This window comes from Chionomys nivalis, chromosome 18 (assembly GCF_950005125.1).
Source record: "Chionomys nivalis chromosome 18, mChiNiv1.1, whole genome shotgun sequence".
NCBI lineage: Eukaryota > Metazoa > Chordata > Mammalia > Rodentia > Cricetidae > Chionomys > Chionomys nivalis.
In genome coordinates, this window is record NC_080103.1 from 17,094,699 (window position 1) to 17,115,269 (window position 20,571).

General features: G+C 41.1%; 2 protein-coding genes across 2 annotated transcripts in view; one reads left to right on the plus strand and one right to left on the minus strand.

The window, feature by feature from the left end:
• The window catches only part of Tspan2 (tetraspanin 2), a 39,861-nt gene extending 34,987 nt beyond the window's left edge, over nt 1-4,874 (plus strand). Inside the window, exon 8 of the mRNA XM_057794239.1 lies at nt 2,522-4,874. Within this exon, the coding sequence (XP_057650222.1) occupies nt 2,522-2,587 (66 nt within the window). The 3' untranslated portion in view covers nt 2,588-4,874. The remainder of the gene's footprint in view (nt 1-2,521) is intronic.
• An 8,273-nt stretch (nt 4,875-13,147) lies between these two features.
• Tshb (thyroid stimulating hormone subunit beta) lies at nt 13,148-14,020 on the minus strand. Its single transcript, XM_057794233.1, has 2 exons — nt 13,859-14,020; nt 13,148-13,402 (listed from the first exon to the last, which is right to left on the minus strand). Exons 1-2 carry the CDS (start codon nt 14,018-14,020, stop codon nt 13,148-13,150), a joined length of 417 nt encoding a protein of 138 aa, XP_057650216.1.
• Between the last annotated feature and the right edge of the window lie 6,551 nt (nt 14,021-20,571).

Genomic DNA, 20,571 nt, shown 5'->3' on the forward strand with positions numbered 1-20,571 from the left:
TCACTTAGGAGATGGTGGCCAAAGGATTAGAAGTTTAAGATCATCTCCTGCTGCATAGTGAATTTGAGATATGCCTGAGCTAGCTACATGAGACCTTGCTATGGGGTTGGGGATCTAGCTCAGTGGTAGAGTGCTTGCCCAGCAAGCACAAGGTTCAGTCCTCAGCTCCAGGGAAGGGGGAGACTTTGTTTTGTTTTGTTTTTAAATGTGTGTTGGAAGAATTGGTAGCCCTGGGCAGGAGTAGTAAGAGAGGCAAGAAAAGCCTTCAGGTCCACATAATTGAAGGTTTTGTGTGTTCTGAGAGACTGGGCTTCAGGTGCCTTCAAGGCCGGAAAGATGTGTGGTGCAGAATGGATGAGGAAGGTTTGGAGAGAGAGGTAAGATTAGAGTCAGAACCCAGTGAAGAGGTGGTTCCCATTGTCCAGAATTTAGGTGACAGTAGCTAACATTAAGATAGAATTTGCTAGGGCTGGAGAGATGGCCCAGAGGTTAAGAGCATTGGCTGTTCTTCCAGCGGTCCTGAGTTCAATTCCCAGCAACCACATGGTGGCTCACAACCATCTGTAATGAGATCTCATGCCCTCTTCTGGCCCGCAGGCATACATGCAGGCAGAACACTGTATATGTAGTAGATAGATAAAATCTAAAAAAAAAAAAATTGCTTACTAGTCTATGTGTAGATTAACTCACAGCTTACACAAAGGCAGGGCTACAAGGATGTTGAGGAAATCCATGAATTGGTAGTTCATAGGGGAGACCCAAATACTTTTTCCCTTCTCTGTATCCAGAGCATAGGGTGGGACAGTGGCTAGAAATACTATTCTGAGCACTGCAAATCTGGGGACAGCTCACAAGCCCTCCCCATGTTCTGGGGCTAACTGGGCCGCAGCTCCGCAGTTCCCTAGTGATGGTCCCGAAGAAATGTCTGTGGCAAAACACCGTGACCCAAGCAGCTGGGGAGGAAAGGGCTTACTTGGTTCACACTTCCCCGTCACTGTTCATCACTCAATGAACTCAGTACAGGAATACAAACAGGGCAGGATCCTGGAGGCGGGAGCTGATGCAGAAGCCATGGAGGGATGCTGCTTACCGGTTTGTTCCTCATGGCTTGCTCAGTCTGCTTTCTTATAGAACCCAGCACCAGCCCAGGGGAAGCGGTACCCACAATGGACTGGGCCCTCCCCAATCAATCACTAATTAAGAAAATGCCCTACAAAATCTTATGAAGGCGTTTTTTCAATTAAGGTTCCTCCTTTATCTATCTTGTATCTTATCTGTCTTGACCCTAGCTTGTGTCAAGTTGACATAAAACTAGCCAGCACAAATGGTTTGAAAACACTCCACTTAATGGAGTTATCAAGTAGACAATCCTAACAATTAGGCAGTCTCAACAGAGGCAGACAGCCCTGACCCGTGACCCCCGCAAGCTGAGAGTGAAGGATCTCCAAAGGGAACCCTTCAGACTATACCCAGGATGAGGTGGCAGTCACCTCCAAACTTGTAGCCGTGGAAAAGGGGAAATAGCCTTGCTTGTCTGTCTTGGATCAGGAGTTTCTCCCTGAGTTCTTCCGTAGGGAAAGGCTGCACAGTGTAACACTTAACCAAACGCCCATTAGGTGTCTCCCCGACCACACACTGGCACTGGGACCTGTCAACCACAGACCTAAACTCTTTGCTGGCTGAACCCTTAGCTCTGTCTGCCTTTGCCCGCCCAGAACAACTCATCACTCCTTCCTTGATGCATTGAACAGTCACAGATCCTAGTCTGTCTTAGGATGGGACTGGGAGCGAATCAAGGTCATGGTACCAAACTTTAAAAACGAACGCTGTCACTTGTTAAGAGGCATCCGCAGGCAGGGTTCCTCTGGCTGTGGACTTGTAGGGGCAATGACTGAGGACATAAAGGATGTTTTGGTATTCTTCTCTTCAAACCAGAGAGAAATAGTTCCGTCCAGGTTTTTGGCTTCTTAGAGAACGATCCAGGAGACAGAAGAAGTCAGGAATATTGTAGTTCAATAACTTCTATTTATGTTTTGCAGAACTACTGATTTAAACAGTCATGTGTTATTTGCATAGAAAGAGACCAAGAATGAAAAGAAGTTGCACTGTTTCATGCTGCTGTAGGAACTAAAGCTTTTCTGACAATTAGACAAAAGCACATTTACCTAAGAAATTAAGAAAACATTTTTTCTGAGTGAATAAAATAAATCTGAGATTCACCTAAAATATAAAATTCAAAAGCCAGAAATGTATCAACTTTTCATAACTGTTAAGAACCAAAGACAGAAACAGAGCCCTTTCTTCAAATAGACTTGTCTGTTGAGAAAGAGAACAGCAGTTCAGCTAGGCTGACACACAAGTTTTGCTTATAGCCATCTTTAAAGAACATATAAGATGTCATCTACAGCCAGTGGCATTGGTTACGCTTCTTTCATAACTTGAGCTAGACACGGCCACTGTTGCTGATCTTCTTATCGAAGCCACGTGTGGAAGTTGCTAAGGAGTGTTTTCTCTGTTGCAGATCTTTGGCATGATATTCAGCATGGTGCTTTGCTGCGCAATACGAAACTCACGAGATGTGATTTGAAGATACTTTGTCATGAAAATTGCAGTCTAGAGTTTTCATGCTAAATGTCACAAGAGCTATCTCAGCTCACTTTTAATATTCAGGATTTTAGAAGCTAAAATAATTTGCTTTTAACTGTACATTTGCACATGTATGTATGTCTGACTCATTACTGACTTGCCCCTTGAGTGAATGTCACGTGTGGTCTGTGTGTTTCTGGGTATATGCATTGCAGTACTGATATCTGTTTCCTGGGAATCCCTAGTTCGTATGTGCCGACGGAAAACCTATTGAAGTACCAGGGAAAAAAGTGATCAAGTTTTGAAAGACTTGTAAAACCTGGCTGTTCAGGGAATGTGATAATGGCCCATTTCTCAGATTTTAGCCATTTAAGTTAGATCCATAAAGAGAATGCAGGATTTCTAGTTAATGGAAGCAATAAGCTATTAGAATTTGAGGGGTCAAGATTAACTGTGTCTGAGTTGAGTGTAAAGGATTCCTGGAGTATATATATTCTCCCCAGAATACAGTAAACCCACAGTTTTAGAACTAAACACATCTGTAAAAGTAAATATAGCATGGAAAATCTAATTTGAAAACACCATACTTTCTTAGTATTTAAAAGCAGAAAACCTCTCTCTGGAAAGGGGAGTTACATAGACAAGCATGTGCCCCATAAAAGTGAGTGCTTTTAGGACTAAAAATAACAACTTTTAAGGGGGAAAATGTTGCTAGACAAAGGCATGTAGAGGTTGCTTTAACCCTCTCTTTCCTGCCTCTGCTTTGAGCTGCTGGAAGTCTCGCCTTTCCAGAAGGGCTTCCATCTCCTGCTCCTCGTGCTTCTCCAGTTGCAGTGACAGCAGACAGCAAGAGCGCTGCAGTGCGGGGCGGGTGAACCCCACAGTGGCAGACAGCAAGAGCGCTGCAGTGCGGGGCGGGTGAACCCCACAGTGGCACTGCTCCTTTGGAATACCTCATAACTTGAGTTTACATATCTTCCTAATTTTTTGCATTTTTCTAATTAATCCATGTAGAGAGTTCTTTATAGATTTATAATACAGTTTTCATCCTTTAAAATAAATAAATCCCCCATAACGCAAGATATTATATTATGAGTACCGTGGTCAAACCAAGATAAACACCTCCAAGATGTGTACCCACAACAAAGGCAAACTGGCGAATCAAAGATACTTTTCTACATACAACTCCAGCACGTGCATGTTCTTTCTCAGCAAATCCCTGTGGAAAGCAATGCTCAGGTTCTTTGGGGGGCTGAGTGGTTGATTTGAAGTGGGAAAACCCAGCCAGGTCTCAGCCTTTTGACTACAAGAGGGAAACCCCAGAGCAGGGATCTAAACCGGCAAGTTTGTCATGATTTAACATGTAGCTGTTAAAGTACATAAATTACAGATTTTAAACATTGTATTTGACCACACAAAAGTGAGGGTGGGAGGGATTTTGGAAACCCTAAGAGGAGCTTCTGTGCCCACTAGGAACACACAAGACTTTGGGTATGTGTTAAAGTGCTAAGAAACTTCCCAGAGCTTTTTCTTTTAGCCGTTCTTGCTACTGCTACTAGCTTTAGAGAAAAAAGTATGAGGGGGTTAAAAAAGTTTAACTGTGTGTGACTACTCTACCTTAGCAAATTATTAGTTTTCTTGGTTTTTTTTTTTTAAAATCACTTCAAGTTTTTAAACCCCAATCGTTGACAAACGCAACCTTTGAAGCAAAGAGGCCCATCTTACAGCTTCAGTTTCTATGTCCGCCTGAGGACAGAAAGCAGGTTGAAGTGTGTCCTCAGGTTTCGCCAGCTCAGAATTATTTTCTGTTCAGAACTGAGTTTCATTCTCTATCTGAATGAACAACTTTAAGGAAAACCGCAGGAACTATAAGTGGAAGAATAGAAATAATTTTTTACCATGGAGGAATAAGTCTAGAAGCCTGTGCCGTGTGTGATTAGTGTACCTCCTGTGGCTTAAGCTTTCCAAAGAATGTGTGAGTAAGATTAGAGAATTCCATCTCCGAGGAAAGATGGATATATATCTTTATGTGAATAGATAAAGCTATATCTATAGAGATATATAATCCCTATGTCTTGACCTATACATATCTTAAATACATATCTCTTGAGGATTTATACATATGTAATTTTAATACATGTGTGTCTGTATGAAATTATGGAGATAAATGTTTGTATGCATACACATGCCCATGTGTATACATTTTCAGTTGTTTCTGTATACCTGAACTAATTTGCGATCAAACCCAAACATTTTAAGTTATTTCAAATTAAATTTTCTATGTACTTACTCTGCTTGAGTTCTCTTAAAATTGTAGTGTATCTTCGTATCCACACTCACATTCCTTATTAAAATGTGTTACCCAGTTTATTCAAACAATGTAGTAAAAACAGATGGGTGACCCGTCCATCCTGCCGTTGTGAGGTGGACCCAAAAGCAGTACCCCAACAATTCTAACTACATACAGCTGTGTTTAACTAACACCAGTTCACCCAAATTGTTTCTCTTTTCTCCAGAAAAGCATGGTTGTCTGTGGCTTAGCCTGTCAAATGACTCCTGGGTCCATTGTGGTCCTCCTGCAGCAATAGCCATCCTTTTCCTGTGATGCCTCTAATGATGTGGCTGCCTGAGGAGACTCGTGGGGAGATGATGATAATCTCAATAATAATCTATGAGGAACAGCATATTCTCCCTTCTGAAATATGTGATACAAATATTCAATGAGTTGCTCTCTTGTTGCTGGTAAGGATTTCGGTGACCCAGAGGCCAGCCACTAGGACTCCCCACAGCCCAGCTTTCATGGCCCCATTGACAAGCTCTTCAACACCAAACCCATCTCATTTCCCCATCACCGAGAAAGAGCAATCTATGGCTCTTGAAGGTGGTGCTGAATCAATCAGTGCTTGAATTCATCGGAATCAAATTGATATTTGTGTGTATTTTTAAGAGGGACAATTTCCTTTTTTTCTTTTTTCTTTTTTTTTTTTTTTTTTTGGTTTGGGTTTTTTGTTTTGTTTTGTTTTTTCAAGACAATAGGGTTTCTCTGTGTAGCTTTGGAGCCTGTCCTGGAGCTAGCTCTTGTAGACCAGGCTGGCCTCGAACTCACAGAGATCCGCCTGTCACTGCCTCCCCAGTGCTGGGATAAACGCATGTGCCACCACCACCTAGCTAAGAGTGACGGTTTTCTGTTTTCTTTAAACATGACACATTTTTTCACTAGGAAAGGATTTTTTGTATATAGATGTTTTTTAAAGGTGAAAATATTACAGCAATATAAAATGTTATTATTTGGTGTCCTTAAGGGATGCTGTCCACTGGAAACAGGGAAACACTGGAAACAAAGCCAGTCTATGCTGGCTTCAGAAAGTGTTAATATGCCAGAAACCTTTTTGTGTTTGGGGTTTTTCTCATGTATATTTTATAAATTTTTTTTACTCCTACCAAATAGCAAAAAATTAAAGAAATTTAAATTTCATGTTAATTTTAAATAAATCAATAATAAACATAAATACTTACCATACCTAGGAACACTGAATACTAGCTATTATAATGGTGTTTATACTCTGACAAAGAGGTCTGTATAAGTCATTTTCTAAAAATCATACAAAATTTCAAATAGTTGCAAATGATCTCAATTAGCTATATGAACATGTGTTGAACCCGTTAATATCTTTTGATTTTCCAATTCTGTTTTAATTCAAAAGCTATGTAATAGTCACAGCTGGCATCTATATATTTTTCTCTGGGCCTGCTCCCACTTGTAATATGCATTCTGATTATTGGGAGTTTTTTGTTTTGTTTTGTTTCTTGCTGTTTAAAATTATCTTATGAATTTAATGGTCCCTTAGCAGATTACGGACATGACAAGGTGAGATTGGAAAAGTAGGCATGTATTGCCGTAGTGCTATGATAAGCATTAACCAAGAGTGGGCCCACTCAAACTTGGGAAGTGTGGTCCAGAGAAAAATTTCCCTGATGTTGACATCTTTGGCCTGACTCCTGAAAAACACACACTGGCCACAGTTGAAACAGAAGAAACTCTGTGCTTTTGTCTTCGGAGGAAAACATACAAGAAGGCTCTGAAATAGTATGTGAAAGCATTCAAGGAGGGCTTGTCCCAAACTAACAAAATAATAAATAAATAGCCCCAGTAAATCTTATTTTTGTCCGAAAGGTAAGGAGAAAAGTTTTAAATAGTGTGTTACGAAAGGAAGTTTTAACAAACCAAGCTTTCAAGTATCAAGACTTTTAAAGATGTTTCAGAATGAGGAGATGGTGGCAAAGACAAGCCCTAAAGATCCTAACTGATGTGCTCTGCACCCACCCTAACACAAAGTACACAAGAGAAGCTGGGTGTGAGGGTGAGAGAGGAACCTGGGGGGGGGGGGGGGAAGGAGCCTGGGGACTCGGTAGATTAAGGCACTTGCCACCAAGCCTGATGGCCTGACTTCAATCCCTGGATCCCATGTGCAGGAAGGAGAGGACAGACTCCCACAAGTTGTCCTCTGACCTCTACACATGCACCATTGTACATCTGGGCGTGTGCAAGCACACACAGACACACGCGCTCACGTGCGCACACACACACACACACACACACATCTTTTAGAAGAGGAGAAATAAACTCTTTGGGTATATGACACTGAAGCTCAGAAAATAACTCTAAGATTGCTGTAAACGACTCTCTATAGAAAAGTGAGAGTGCCCAGCTTCAAATAAGATAAGCCACCACTCATGGTTAAATCTCCAGTGAGAGGGGCCAGAGGTTCAGTGGTTAAAATGCTTGCTGCTCTTGCAGAGGACCTGGGTCTTAGCATCCCCATCAGGGGGTTCACACTGCCTATAGCTCAGAGAGCACCAGCATGCTATGGTGCAGATAAACTCATGAAGGCACACACATAAAGAAATAATAAATATTTTTAAGCCTTAATGAGAAAGTACAGTTTATGAAATCAGAACACTTGTTGCTCCTACAGAGAAACCAGGTTTGGTTCCCTGAATCAACATGATGGCTCACAGCCATCACAACCAGAGAACCTAACACCTTCTTCTGACCTCTGTGGGTATCAGGCACATACATGGTACACACACATACGTGAAGGCGAAATATAAATTTCCATAAAATAAATAGATCTGAAAATTTTTTTAATTAGAGTGCTCTATGCTAATAGGTTAAAAACTGCAACAGTCATTTATTCCCCACATACTCCTTAACCTCAGACTCACAAATTCTCTCTGAGCGGCCTGTGTTCCTGCAGTAGCTGACATCTGGCATCTAACCTCACTTTTTTTAAAAAAAAAAAATATTTATTTATTATGTATACAATATTCTGTTTATTATTTATACAATATTCTGTCTGTGTGTATGCCTGCAGGCCAGAAGAGGGTACCAGACTCCATTACAGATGGTTGTGAGCCACCATGTGGTTGCTGGGAACTGAACTCAGGACCTTTGGAAGAGCAGGCAATGCTCTTAACCTCTGAGCCATCTCTCCAGCCCCTCCAACCTCACTTCTAGCTAAAGAAAAGCTATGGTTTCTTTAAGTGGAAGCCAGCTTCAGATAACTGAAATAGGTACTTCCTTAGGACATCCAAGGACAAATTACTACAAATTCTAATTTTTTTATATGTTCTTCATTTAGCAGTGTCCAAAGGACCAACAGGACACTTGAGATTACTGCAGATCCAGATTTTCCTTCAAAGTCTAGAATCTTCATACCTATATCAGCATCAAGCAAAGTTATCCCCCAGCTACAGTCCAGACCTACATTACCAACTAACGGCTATAACGTAGATTTTGAGTCATCCTTGAAAAGGAAGATTAAAAAGAAAATGCATATTTAAAAATAGGTGAGGCACTGTGGGCCACACTTGCAGCCTCTGCACTGGGAGGCAAGGACAAGAGGACCATAGGCTTGAAGCCAGCTGGGCTACATAAAAGTTCAAGGCCAGCCTAGGCTGAGACTTGGTCTCAAAAGAAAAATGAGAAAAGGCTGGTTTCATCCTCATTAGGACTAATCGAATGCTGTAGCTCTATAGCCTTGTGAATGCAGGTATGTGTTCTTCACCAGGCTCTTTGGAAGCAAAGGGATCAAGACAAGAGCTGTTTGTGTATTGGGTCACTAGCTAGCCACTGTCACCCTTACTGAAACAGCTTCAAAGAGGAATAGGAGTAGCATACAAATGGTAGTTTGGAGAATGAGAAGTAAGGAAGTATGTGGCTACTATGGCTGACTTTTTAAAAAGCCCTAGAATAATAATTCATGGGGGAAGTAACTAGAACACTGCACAGAGTTGTAGACTTTTTTTCTTTTTTTTTCTTCCTTCCTTTCTTCCTTTTGGTCTGCGTGTGGGCGGGTGAGTGAGATCACAGCTGTTTCCCACCAAAGAGAAGGGTCAAGAAAGGAAAAGAATCATGACACACAGCAAGGGAAGGTGTGCACTTAAGGGATGGTATTAGGAATATCTGAAACTAAAGCCGCTGCGTCAAGCAAGGCTTTTCAAGTGCAAGTGTCAAATGAGAAAGTGGGGCTTTCTTTAAGGGTGGGGGCTTCAGGTTATACTCAAATGTGTAATCTCTTTCTCCTCCTTGGGCTGTCTTATTCCCCTCTGGCTTGACTCTTTTGTCTCAGGCTCTCTGTTTCTAAGAGATGCCAAAGATGCCCCCCAGTGGCTTCAAGCTCCTGTTCTATCCCCAAACCAAGCACTCCTTTTCAACAGGTGAAATTGAGTTCCAGGAATGACTCCCACTGGGAGGGATTGCAGTCAGCTCTCTGCCCAGCACCTAACCTGAACATCATGCCCCTCCATCCAGCTCCTAACCTGAACATCATGCCCCTCCATCCAGCTCCTAACCTGCACATCATGCCCCTCCATCCAGCTCCTAACCTGCACATCATGCCCCTCCATCCAGCTCCTAACCTGCACATCATGCCCCTCCATCCAGCTCCTAACCTGCACATCATGCCCCTCCATCAGTCCTAACCTGAACATCATGCCCCTCCATCCAGCTCCTAACCTGAACATCATGCCCCTCCATCCAGCTCCTAACCTGAACATCATGCCCCTCCATCCAGCTCCTAACCTGAACATCATGCCCCTCCATCCAGCTCCTAACCTGAACATCATGCCCCTCCATCCAGCTCCTAACCTGCACATCATGCCCCTCCATCCAGCTCCTAACCTGCACATCATGCCCCTCCATCCAGCTCCTAACCTGAACATCATGCCCCTCCATCCAGCTCCTAACCTGAACATCATGCCCCTCCATCCAGCTCCTAACCTGAACATCATGCCCCTCCATCCAGCTCCTAACCTGAACATCATGCCCCTCCATCCAGCTCCTAACCTGCACATCATGCCCCTCCATCCAGCTCCTAACCTGCACATCATGCCCCTCCATCCAGCTCCTAACCTGAACATCATGCCCCTCCATCAGTCCTACTCAAACACCTTGACTGAAAACTTGAGTCCTGAAAGCAGGCAGGGGAGAAGCAGCATGCAGCCACCAGAAGGGACATGTATACTGAGTGTAGTGGATAAAGGGGAGCTGAAGAAAAGAAACTGACACCGAATTGTCTTATAAGACAGAAAAGGAGACATTAACTACAGCAGACAAGAAAGAAAAAGCATTGAAAAATAGACTAGAGAGGAAGTAACCTCAATACGAGGATTTTTGTGTTCACTCAGACTTGCTACTCTTGCATTTTAAAGATGGTTTTGTTTTATAAAGGAGATTTTCTATTATTAGAATTTTCTATTACCAGGAAGTGCCATGCTATGCTGTGAACTTGCGACACATCCTTGCTGCTACATTCTACTTTTTCTCCGTGAGTGTGGCCATGAAAGACTGCTGCAGCAGGGACCCCAAATCCTTGAGTTTTGAGAGAACTCTTTATAGGCTTATATTTTAGTCAAATGAGACTTTTTTTTTCTTGGAGCATTGAGTTCCTCTGGTAAAATACTGAGTCCTTTGAACTTTACAGGGAATTTAAGGATCACTCCCGGCGATGCTCCAGTGTCTGCCTTTCTCCCACATTATAAGCAATGATTTTTCATCTTCCCATTTCTTTTTTTAAAAAAAATACATTTTTATTTTATGTGCATTGGTGTTTTGCCTACGTGTATGTCTGTGTGAAGGTGCCAGATTACAGTGGTATATTATTTGTATTTTAATAAATAAAGCTTGCCCGAAGATCAGAGGACAAAGCAGCCACACTAGTCAGCCATACAGGCCAGGGGGTGGTGGCACACACATTTAATCCCAGGACTCAGGAGACAGAGGCAGACGGGTTTCTGTGAGTTCAAGGTTACCCTGCACTACACTAGATCGATCCAGAAACAGATCCAGGTAGTGGTGGTTCACATCTTTAATTCCAGTATTTGGGAGTCACACACTTTTAATCCCTGCACTAAGGAAGTGGAGACAGGAGTGATATGGCTGTGGGGAAAGAGGAATATAAAGAGGAGGAGACAGAAACTCATTGGAGTGTGGAATCTGAGGATTCGCGAAGACGGGATCTCGCCCCTTCGTTCTGAAGATTTGGTAGAGGTAAAAGGTCTCTCTAGTGGTTGGCTGCTTTCTTTTCTGATCTTCAGGTTGAACCCCAATATCTGTCTCTCGGTTTTAGTATTCATGCTACACCAGATTCCCTGGAACTGGACTTAAGACAGTTGTGATCTGCCATGTGGGTGCTAAGAATTGAACCAGGGTCCTCTGGAAGGACAGCAGTGCTCTGTCCTCTGAGCCATCTCTCCAGCACTTCCTCTTCCCATTTCTGAGCCTCTATATCCATTTTCCTTGTTTTAAACCAAAAGGACACCAAGGTCCCTCACAATTGAGTTACCATATCTCCAAGCATGTGGACCCAGCTAGGTAAGTTGTTGGATACCTCGATCCCTGAGCTCTGCCCTAAGGTTTTTGTGTTTGAGACAGCTTCACCTTCAAGGATAGTTTAATAAAATTCACATGTGCATCTTCCAAACACTCTTCCTTCAGTGAAAGTAAGTCATGTGCCCACTCTTGTGCCGGTGATAGTGCTAGCTGGTTATATCCATGGTCTGAGCTGGGCCCCTCCCTGCAGAGTCAGGAAATTTATTAAAGTAATTCAAAAGATAAAATTTTCCAAAGCTGTGCTGTCTATAGGTAGCCTCTGTGAACAACTTGTACTTTCTAGAGTCCAAATCTCTTCACAAAAAATCACTTTCAGGATGCTTGAGAATCATTTGCGGCTAATGCCAGGTAGGTTTGAACTTTATACATTTTACACGGCCATCAAATGTCTATATTTGATAAACAATCTTAAATGACTGTGTGCTCTTTATCAGTTGGCATGAGAACTCCAAGTCCCAGCTTTCGATTAGTGATCAGGCAAGTGTCAGCTTTAGATACTAAGGTAAGAGTACTGTAGCTGTGTGGCTCTTGTATGGAAGGAAGTGCACGGTTATTCCCTCATCCTTGGCTAAGTGAGGGTTTGCTACCAGACATCTGCACCATCTCTCCCCCGTGGCCCTGTCAGCGTGCAGGCATTCACAAGATGCCCAGCTAAGCTTACCCAGTGGCTGTGCAACACAGCCACCCTTCTACATGGCCCTACTGAGAAGCAGTTTTCAACTTCATGGTGACAATTAATGGCTGAATAGAAGACAGTCTTTTTAAGATTAAGTCCACAGAACACCACTTAAAGTTCAACTCTTAAGAAGGAGCATCTAAGGAAGGAAAAGAGAAATATCCCGCTACTAAGCCTATAAACCCAAAGCAATGTCTCCCTATAAACAAAGGTTAAGGTTAAAACAACAGAACCCACTCCACTGAATCTCTTAGCCCTCTCCCCTGACCCTAAAACCTGTGGTGGTTGTACAAGTGTTATATGATAGCCAAAGCCCCAAAGCATAAGTTGCTTTTGGTATAAATGCTGGAAGGTATCTCTTGTTACTTGAGGGACTATGAAGGATTTAGGCTTCCACATGTAAAATGATCGTGGCCTCTTTTCCAGGCTTTATTAGCTGACCTTCCAGGGTATCCCTTTCACAGGTCAGCTGGCTCACCAGAGTAATTAAATTAAAGAGAATGGTGCCCATGCTCTTGGCTGAGTTTTGGTGGAGCTTTATTCAGAGAACATGAATGACAGGGATAATGTTTTCTGTGCCACATTCCATAGGGACCTGTCTCACCAGTGCACTCAAGCCCTGCTGCTGGCCTTTAAAGGGACAGTATATTCCTCCAGCTTCTAAAGACAGCCCTTTCTTTCTATAACTCTGCAGTACCTTCTCACTGGCTTTCTAGGTCAAGACAGACCCCCTGCTGTCTGTAGGCAACATCTCCGGGGCTGGGATGCAGTGGCAGCTCATGTTCCACTTTTCTTTTGCCTTCATCTGCTCTGTATGGAAACCATGACAGCCTCTTTCATGCACCTCTCCTTCTAAAGCTTCCTAAGCTCCCTAATGCCCGTGTGGATGTGCCTATGGATTAAATGGCAGGCAAAACGTATCAATGGTATTTTATTAGTTCTATTCCAGGTAAACACATTTAACCAGATTGCGAGTGGCAGTACCGTTAAAGTCAGACGGAAAATCCCCCCAAATGGAATGTCTGTGGCTTGGTGCAGTAGTTGGTCTTGACGGCCTCATGTGTACAGTCACTGTAGTCAGTGTTACACTTGCCACACCGGCAGCTTATGGCAACAGGGTAGGAGAAATAAGGAGCAACATGGCGTGGGCATCCTGGTATCTCCACAGTTCTGTAGATGAAGTCTCTGTATGTGCAAACATCCTGGGAGAGAACGTATTTGGAAAGAAATAGCTTGCCGTTGATATCCTATGGAAAGAAAAGGGATCGTAATGTGATAAATTTCGCACTGCTCTAGATAGTGCAATAGAAAGACCATAATTTACTGACATCCCTTTATTTCAGTGATGACCTACAGAGGACTCTTGAACTCTGTTACTCAATACTAGCTTAACACATCTGCACTTAACCCCCCAGAGACCCTGCCCCCCAAAAGACACCTTCTTCTCATTTACCTTTGATCATGAGAACAAAATGAGGTTTAAATAAATTGGGGGTAGACTATTGCAAATGTATCTTTATTTCTTTTTCCAAACAGAGACACATTGTTATAATTCTGAAAACAATGCTCTTGGCTTCCCAAAGAGACAGTACCATTGGATTTGGAAAATTATGCTATGATTATCTCACTTACTTTCTAAATATTAACAGATCACTTTTGGCCTATATAATTTGTAGCTAAAAGAAGTACAGTGAACAACATACCCTTGTCATACAATACCCGGCACAGATGGTGGTGTTGATGGCCAGGCAATAGGCGCACTCTCTCCTATCCACGTACATTGTATATTCAGTTGGAATACAAAAAGATGCTGCTTGCCCAAATGCAAGAGCAAAAAGCACGGAAAGCAGGACGATAGCACTCATGCTGAATCAAAGATAAAAATCACAGAACTCATTACATGTATCCTTTCTGTACATTCAGAGGCATGTTTGTGAAAAGCTTATGCATATATATAAACACGCAGCCAATAATGGGGACAGCTAAAATACAGTGGATAGTTACTTAGCTCTGAGCCCTACATAAGGTGTTTTTACATATCCAGTCTTCTCAGACCTTCTCACATACACTCAGATGCAGCTATGGCCCTGCTTGCCCCCTTGGGAAGTGACATGCAAGTTTGCAATATCACAACAGAAAACTGACAGCTTTTGGTAAACTAAGTGTGAAATAATTCATTCAATGGTGCTGTAATAAAATGCCTGTCATTATAAAAATTAAATCAATAAATATTCTTTCGGACTGGACTTTTCCAGAATTATAAGTATCTAAAAATGTTGATTCAACAGCTTAAAAGATTCATATAATTAGAGATGGAAAGAAACCAAGAAAAATAACCAAACTTTGGTACCCCCCAGTGTTTGTAATCTTGCCTATAATTCTACTACTGCTGGTCAAGGAAGCTGGAGAAGGTCCTGAAAAATGCAGGTAAAATTATGACTAGTGTTAGTAATAACACCAGCTAGAAGGCCCTTTCTGAATCCTGAAGGTATCTTTTAGAGTTGAAAAAAATTCAAGTTGAAATAAAAGATCATTTTACATAGAAGTTGCATAGCGCTCATTATTTAAAAGAATATAGAGAGCTGAAAATACTAGCTTGACACGTTTAGACTAGTCCAGCCAAGAAAACTGATCCATCATTACAGTCGTGACTGTATGGGAGGAAACAAGGGGGCCACCGAGCAGAACGTGCGTCCCGGCCAGCCTGTCTAACGGAGAAGCTATCAGTATCAGCTGAGCTTGTAATGATCTGGGAAATGCTATGGCTTATAATTATTTTGATTCTGTTACTGAAAGAGAATAATCAAATTTCAGACATTTAGATGTAGGTTGATCACCTCTAAGATTAAGATTTTTATTTCCTTTTACTAATATTGTTCAACTAACTAGGTATGTTTGGATGTTTTTCCTTCTCAACTATCATTGTTGGTGTGTGTGTGTGTGTGTGTGTGTGTGTGTGTATTCCTCACTGAAGCAATTCTATTAAATTATTATTCACTGACTGCCAAGATGGCTCAGGGGTAAAAACATTTGCTGCTTAAGCCCAGTACCCTGAGTTCAGGCCCCAGAACACACATGGTGGATGAAGAGAACAAACTCCTTCCCAGAAGTTGTCCTAACCTCCAAATTTATGCTGTCGTGCTTCCCCAACACCACCACCCCACAATAAACAGCTATAAAAAATTAAAAGAAAATTATTCACTACACAATTTATTCAATCTTCATAAATATATCAAGATTTTCTCAAATCTTCCAGTTGTGTCAACAACAATTGGAAGCTGCATACTTTAAAATCTCTACTTACTGAAACCTTGTAAGTCAGTCTCAGGTAACCAGAATTTTGTCTTCAATAAATGTATAAGACAAAAATAAGTATAACAAAAGTTCCTAAGGATTAATTCTAAATGTCAACTCCTACAGCCATTTCAACAACCTCTTATTCCTAGCATAGGCATTGCCGAAATTGGATAAACACACATGTACTGAGCATCTGGACTATGCACTGAGACATGTATTAACATAGTTCTTGACCCAAAACACCAATAGTTCAAGAGGAACCAAGTATGACACAAATTTAAAATATAGTTTGTTCTAAGTTCTCTAAGAAAGTCCAAGCTATGACTCGATTGCCCTCCATTTATTACATTTGCTACTCGTGTAGATGGATGAGTGAGTGAAAAAGTGCTCAGTGGTAAACTCTGTTCAGCAAGGCATTACACATGTGAGCATCCCTTGCAGCATTTTTAAATGTTTGCATTAGGAAGTAAAAACATAAGAATTCCTGGTTTTGTTATTTGATGCATTCCGATGTAGGACCCAACCCTCACACATACTGAACCTTTATTCAGCTCTACAGTTAAGATTCTACCCCAGCTGAAGCCATAAGAATTCCTTTCTCAGGAATTATGATTTTTGCCAGGTGTTTCATAAAAATACAAGTTCCCTATATAGTATTCAGTTAGTTTATTATATTAGTGACACGGATCAAGAGGATTCTCCAAAGGTTCTTAAAAATAACAACCAGGTAAGTGTGATGGAATACTCTCCCTTCCTGTCCACATAGCCCTGGCCACCTTCACAATTCTCCAATGGCTTCTAGCTCTGCAGTTCTACATGGAACAGCATGTCAGTAACCTATAATCTGAATATTGGCTCAGAACCTAAGGAGCAGAAATTTCCCATGGTCTATAAGAAACTGATGAAAATATTTAATCTCATTTATTCACCTGCTAGATAAAAACAGAGGAACACACGTGACCCTAAAAACTGTAAGATAGGGCTGCAAAAATGGCTCAGTGGCTAAGATCAAGTACGTCTCTAGTAAAGGACCTGAGCACAACTCTCACACCCAGATCAGATAACTCACAACCCCTTGTAACTCCAGCTCCAGGGGATCGATGTCTCTGGTCTACACAGGCACCCTCATACACAGTACACACATGCACACATAATTTTAAAAAGCTCTTCTAAAATAGTGACACTTTTAAGACTCCCTTTTGGGTTTCTTGGTTTTGTGTTTTTTGGTTTTTGGGGGGTTGTTTGTTTTTGGTTTTTTGGTTTCGGTTAATTTTTGAGACAGGGTTTCTCTGTGTAGTCCTGGCTGTCCTGGAACTCACTCTGTAGACCAGACTGGTCTAAAACTCGGAGATCCATCTGCCTCTGCCTCCCGAGTGTTGGGATTAAAGGTGTGCGCCACCACTGCCCAGCAAGACTCCCTATTATAAATATAGAAGTTTAACATAACAAAAGCAAAGCATAAAAAAGGACTGGATCACCAGTCATGGTGCTCATAAAATGCTACAAAGATAAAGAATGTGAATGATTCTGTATATTTTCTTCTTTATTATAAATAGTAAAACTTTATTCACTTAACTTTCCTGTATCTCAATTTCCTTGTCTATAAAAGAAACGTTAAACATCAAAAGGCTACTGGGAAAATCTTCACAGCACGAATAATCTGTGATTCTGTGTTAAATTAGAATTAGTAATCTACAATGCTGCTGTCAAAAAAAAAATAATGCATGAGACTCCTATATAAGAAAATTTCCTTAGCTACATAGCACTGTGTAAACCAGTGCTAATACCTTCCTTTTCTCAGTGCTTTCCCTGTGTTCATTCCCTTAACCTTTTCTCCATATTTTCCTTCTGCTTTTATTATTCGCATTATGAAACACATTTCTCTCTGCTCTGCTAATATCTATCACCTCTCTTTTCTACTTGAAGTCATTACTTACTGTACAATGAAAAGAATCAATTTTTCTACTTCTGAGCAACCTTAGCATTTCACTAAAGCAGAGTACTTTTCCAGAAAGAAAAATGTATTAGATTAATAAGGTGTATGTATTGTATACTAGCCAAGAGAGATTCGCTATTAAATAGCTGAAAAGATCTTGTTACATGGAGTGTCCCTGATGGCAGTGAAAACCTGTTACCCATGCACACACTCCAAAGTGAATTAACTCTAGAACTCTCCCCAAACACATTTTCATCAAAATGGTCATTAGTAATTGTGAGGATTAAATGCACAGATTATTCTAGTGCTAAACACATTTAGGTCGACCTGTGAGCAGGAGAAGTTCTTGCAGCCTGTTCACTCTCCCTCCACCAGCAGACTGGCGGGCTGTGTGCATCCTCAGTCAGCGCGGGCTCACTTCATCGGCCGATGTGGGGCTCACTCCCCTTCACCCACCCCTGCATGATCTGGAACAATAACTAAAAACTGTCGAGCCTATCAGTTCTGTCTCAAAGTTTGCAGTTTTTAAAGAAATGCTACATTGTTAAAATAAAATGAAGTGATAATAAAAGCATCTCGTTTGCAGGGCCTGCTCAGGGTAGACACCTACCTTTCTTTGCATTGGCGAGTGGATGCTGTGATGGCCCAGACTCTGTTCATTTTATACCCTTCAGGATAAGTCCCCTCTGATCTTCTTGTTTATATAACTGCATTTGAATTGCTGCTTCCTTATCTGAAAATCATCTATTGAAAATTCATACTGAACCCCAAATAAAACTTGTTTATACAAACAGGCTCATAATATCCTCCCCCGGAAACTCTGACATTATTATAGCATGCATCTTCCTCTCTCTTATTTCAAATACATTCTTTATTAATATTTGTTAATGTTAATTATTGATATTAATATCTGTTAATATTAATAAAGAATAGACCATAGAGTTAGGAGAAATGGTGAAAAACTCCTGAGAATGCAAATTTATCTGGGGCTTAAGGGCTCTAAATGTCACCTATTCATGTAGAGATATATACATGAAATTATTCATCTATAAAGCAAAGGCAACTTCTTTCTGGAAATCTAGGTCAAATCACCCATGTATGACAATAAAAATATTTTATTTCAAAATGTTTTGTTTTTTCTGGACTTTACAGGATGTTAATATAACTTACAATGTGAAAGGTTTCTTTGAGTAACATGGCTAAATCTGGCAAGATGTCAAACTGACCTGAGATCAAATTCTGGTGTGGTCATTAGCTAGCAATGTCATTGCATTCGTGAGTTGTGCCTATTCCGGTTTCCTCACCTTTCAAAAGGTACATTGGTGTGTGTTTGTAATCCTAAAACTCAGGAAGCGAGGGATGGAGACTTCGAGGCCTGATTGGAATACATAGCATCATCACATCTCAGAAAATAATTAATATCACTGTTTATATAAGTGGCAAATAGCAGGGACTCCATAAGAAATAGTTAATTTATAATAACACAAAAATATTTGTTTGATAAATATTTAGCCAATATAGTCATTGAATGTGCAAATGGTTGGTCAAGTGTGAGGTTATTACTCAACATTTTGAACTAATCTATACTTTTCTCAATCTCTATACCTATGTATTAATTTTACTCATTTAATTCACTATTTCCACACTATAACTAAAGTATCATGCCCCAAACTTGCGCTTGGCATTTCCAAAAGGCCCTTAGGAATGAAAAAAAAAAAATGTCCAGGCTTAGTATCTCTTTTAAAGCCCCTCAAGGTCTATTCTGGCTCTCTGATTTTATCTTCACCATCTCCTGATCCTCAGGCCACAGCCTTTCTCTGCTTCCTGTGGCTTTAGGCAAGCTGAGCTGAGTTTTTCAAGTTAGTTCTATTTCCCTTTCCATTGGGAATATTCTGTTCCCTCTGCTGGAACACCTGCCCAGGACTTCATCCCATGTCCCATCTCAGATAACTCCTGTTCATCTCTCATGGCTCATCTGAGAAACACCACTCTTGCAAACCCTTCTCTAATTCTCCATGGCTTTTCTAATGATTAGGGGTTTTAAGGGAATTAAATATATAGAACCCCTGGCATATGGTAGATACTGAATACAATCCTAGATATTTTGGGGGATTATTGAAAATCACATTTGTCTTCCCTTACTTCAACCTTTATTATTAATATAAGTGATGGACAAAATATGATTTCTGGCATAAGTGAGTCTCCCCAAAGGATGATGGCAAAGTCAAGAGAGAGTTAAGGAAAAACTTTAGGGAAAATACATTTAACAGAGTTAGCTGAACAAAGAAAGACTAGCAAATCAGACAGGGCTCTGAAAAGAAACAGAAGAACTCAAAACGCAAGTCAGGCAGCATCTGTGGACAGAAAGCAGAGGGAGAGACAGAAATAGTCTGACTGGATGCTGTTCAGAGTGTGGCTTACAGGAGTGTGTTCTGATCAGTTGACTGCTCATGATGGAGAAGGCTTGATTTCTACGATTGACTAAGACAGCTGTTCACCACAGCTTTACTACATTGCATCTTTAGCTAGTTTACATACTAAATTTGGTTGTAGTTCACTACACACTCAGTCTGGAGATGTTCACAAACAACACACAGTTTAACAGATATAAAACAAGAACAGCTGGTCCAGGTCTGCACATATTCTGAATACAAACTACTACCATCATAATCTCTAATCCATAATCATAATCCATGCCTTCTACTAAAAACATAGCGAACTATTCAGTGCTAATAAAACCATGGCTATTGGAGGGGAGTCTATAACCATTAAACTCCTAAACCAGCACAATCCCTAACAGCAATCTAAACATCTGTCATTATACCCCCAGATAAGTATCGTCTTCACCCCTCATCAAGGAAACTTCTCTTTGCAACAGAGAGAAAAATCACACCCAATCAAAATGCAGAGTTGTAGAGCCTGGTCCCAGTAGGTACATCTACAAACACTCTCTTACCTGAGGTTCAGAGAACGTTGTAGAAGAGGCAGAAGAAAGACTTTAAGAGCCAGAGAACCAGGGAGTTTGCCATAATTGGTAGCAAAGAGAAGGGAAACAAAAGGTATCAATTTTACTCCATAAGGCAGTGTCTTGATTATGGTACAGGAAAACACAGTAAGTAAGGCAGAGGAAAAAGTACTTCTAGATTGATAAAGTAGGCCTGAGCATCCATGGAAGCCAATGCA

Coding starts and splice junctions, on each gene's coding strand:
- Tshb (XM_057794233.1), bottom strand. CDS start 14,020: ATGAGTGCTATCGTCCTGCTTTCCGTGCTTTTTGCTCTTGCATTTGGG. Junction 13,403..13,858: donor CCGGGTATTGTATGACAAGG/GTATGTTGTTCA, acceptor TTCTTTCCATAG/GATATCAACGGCAAGCTATT.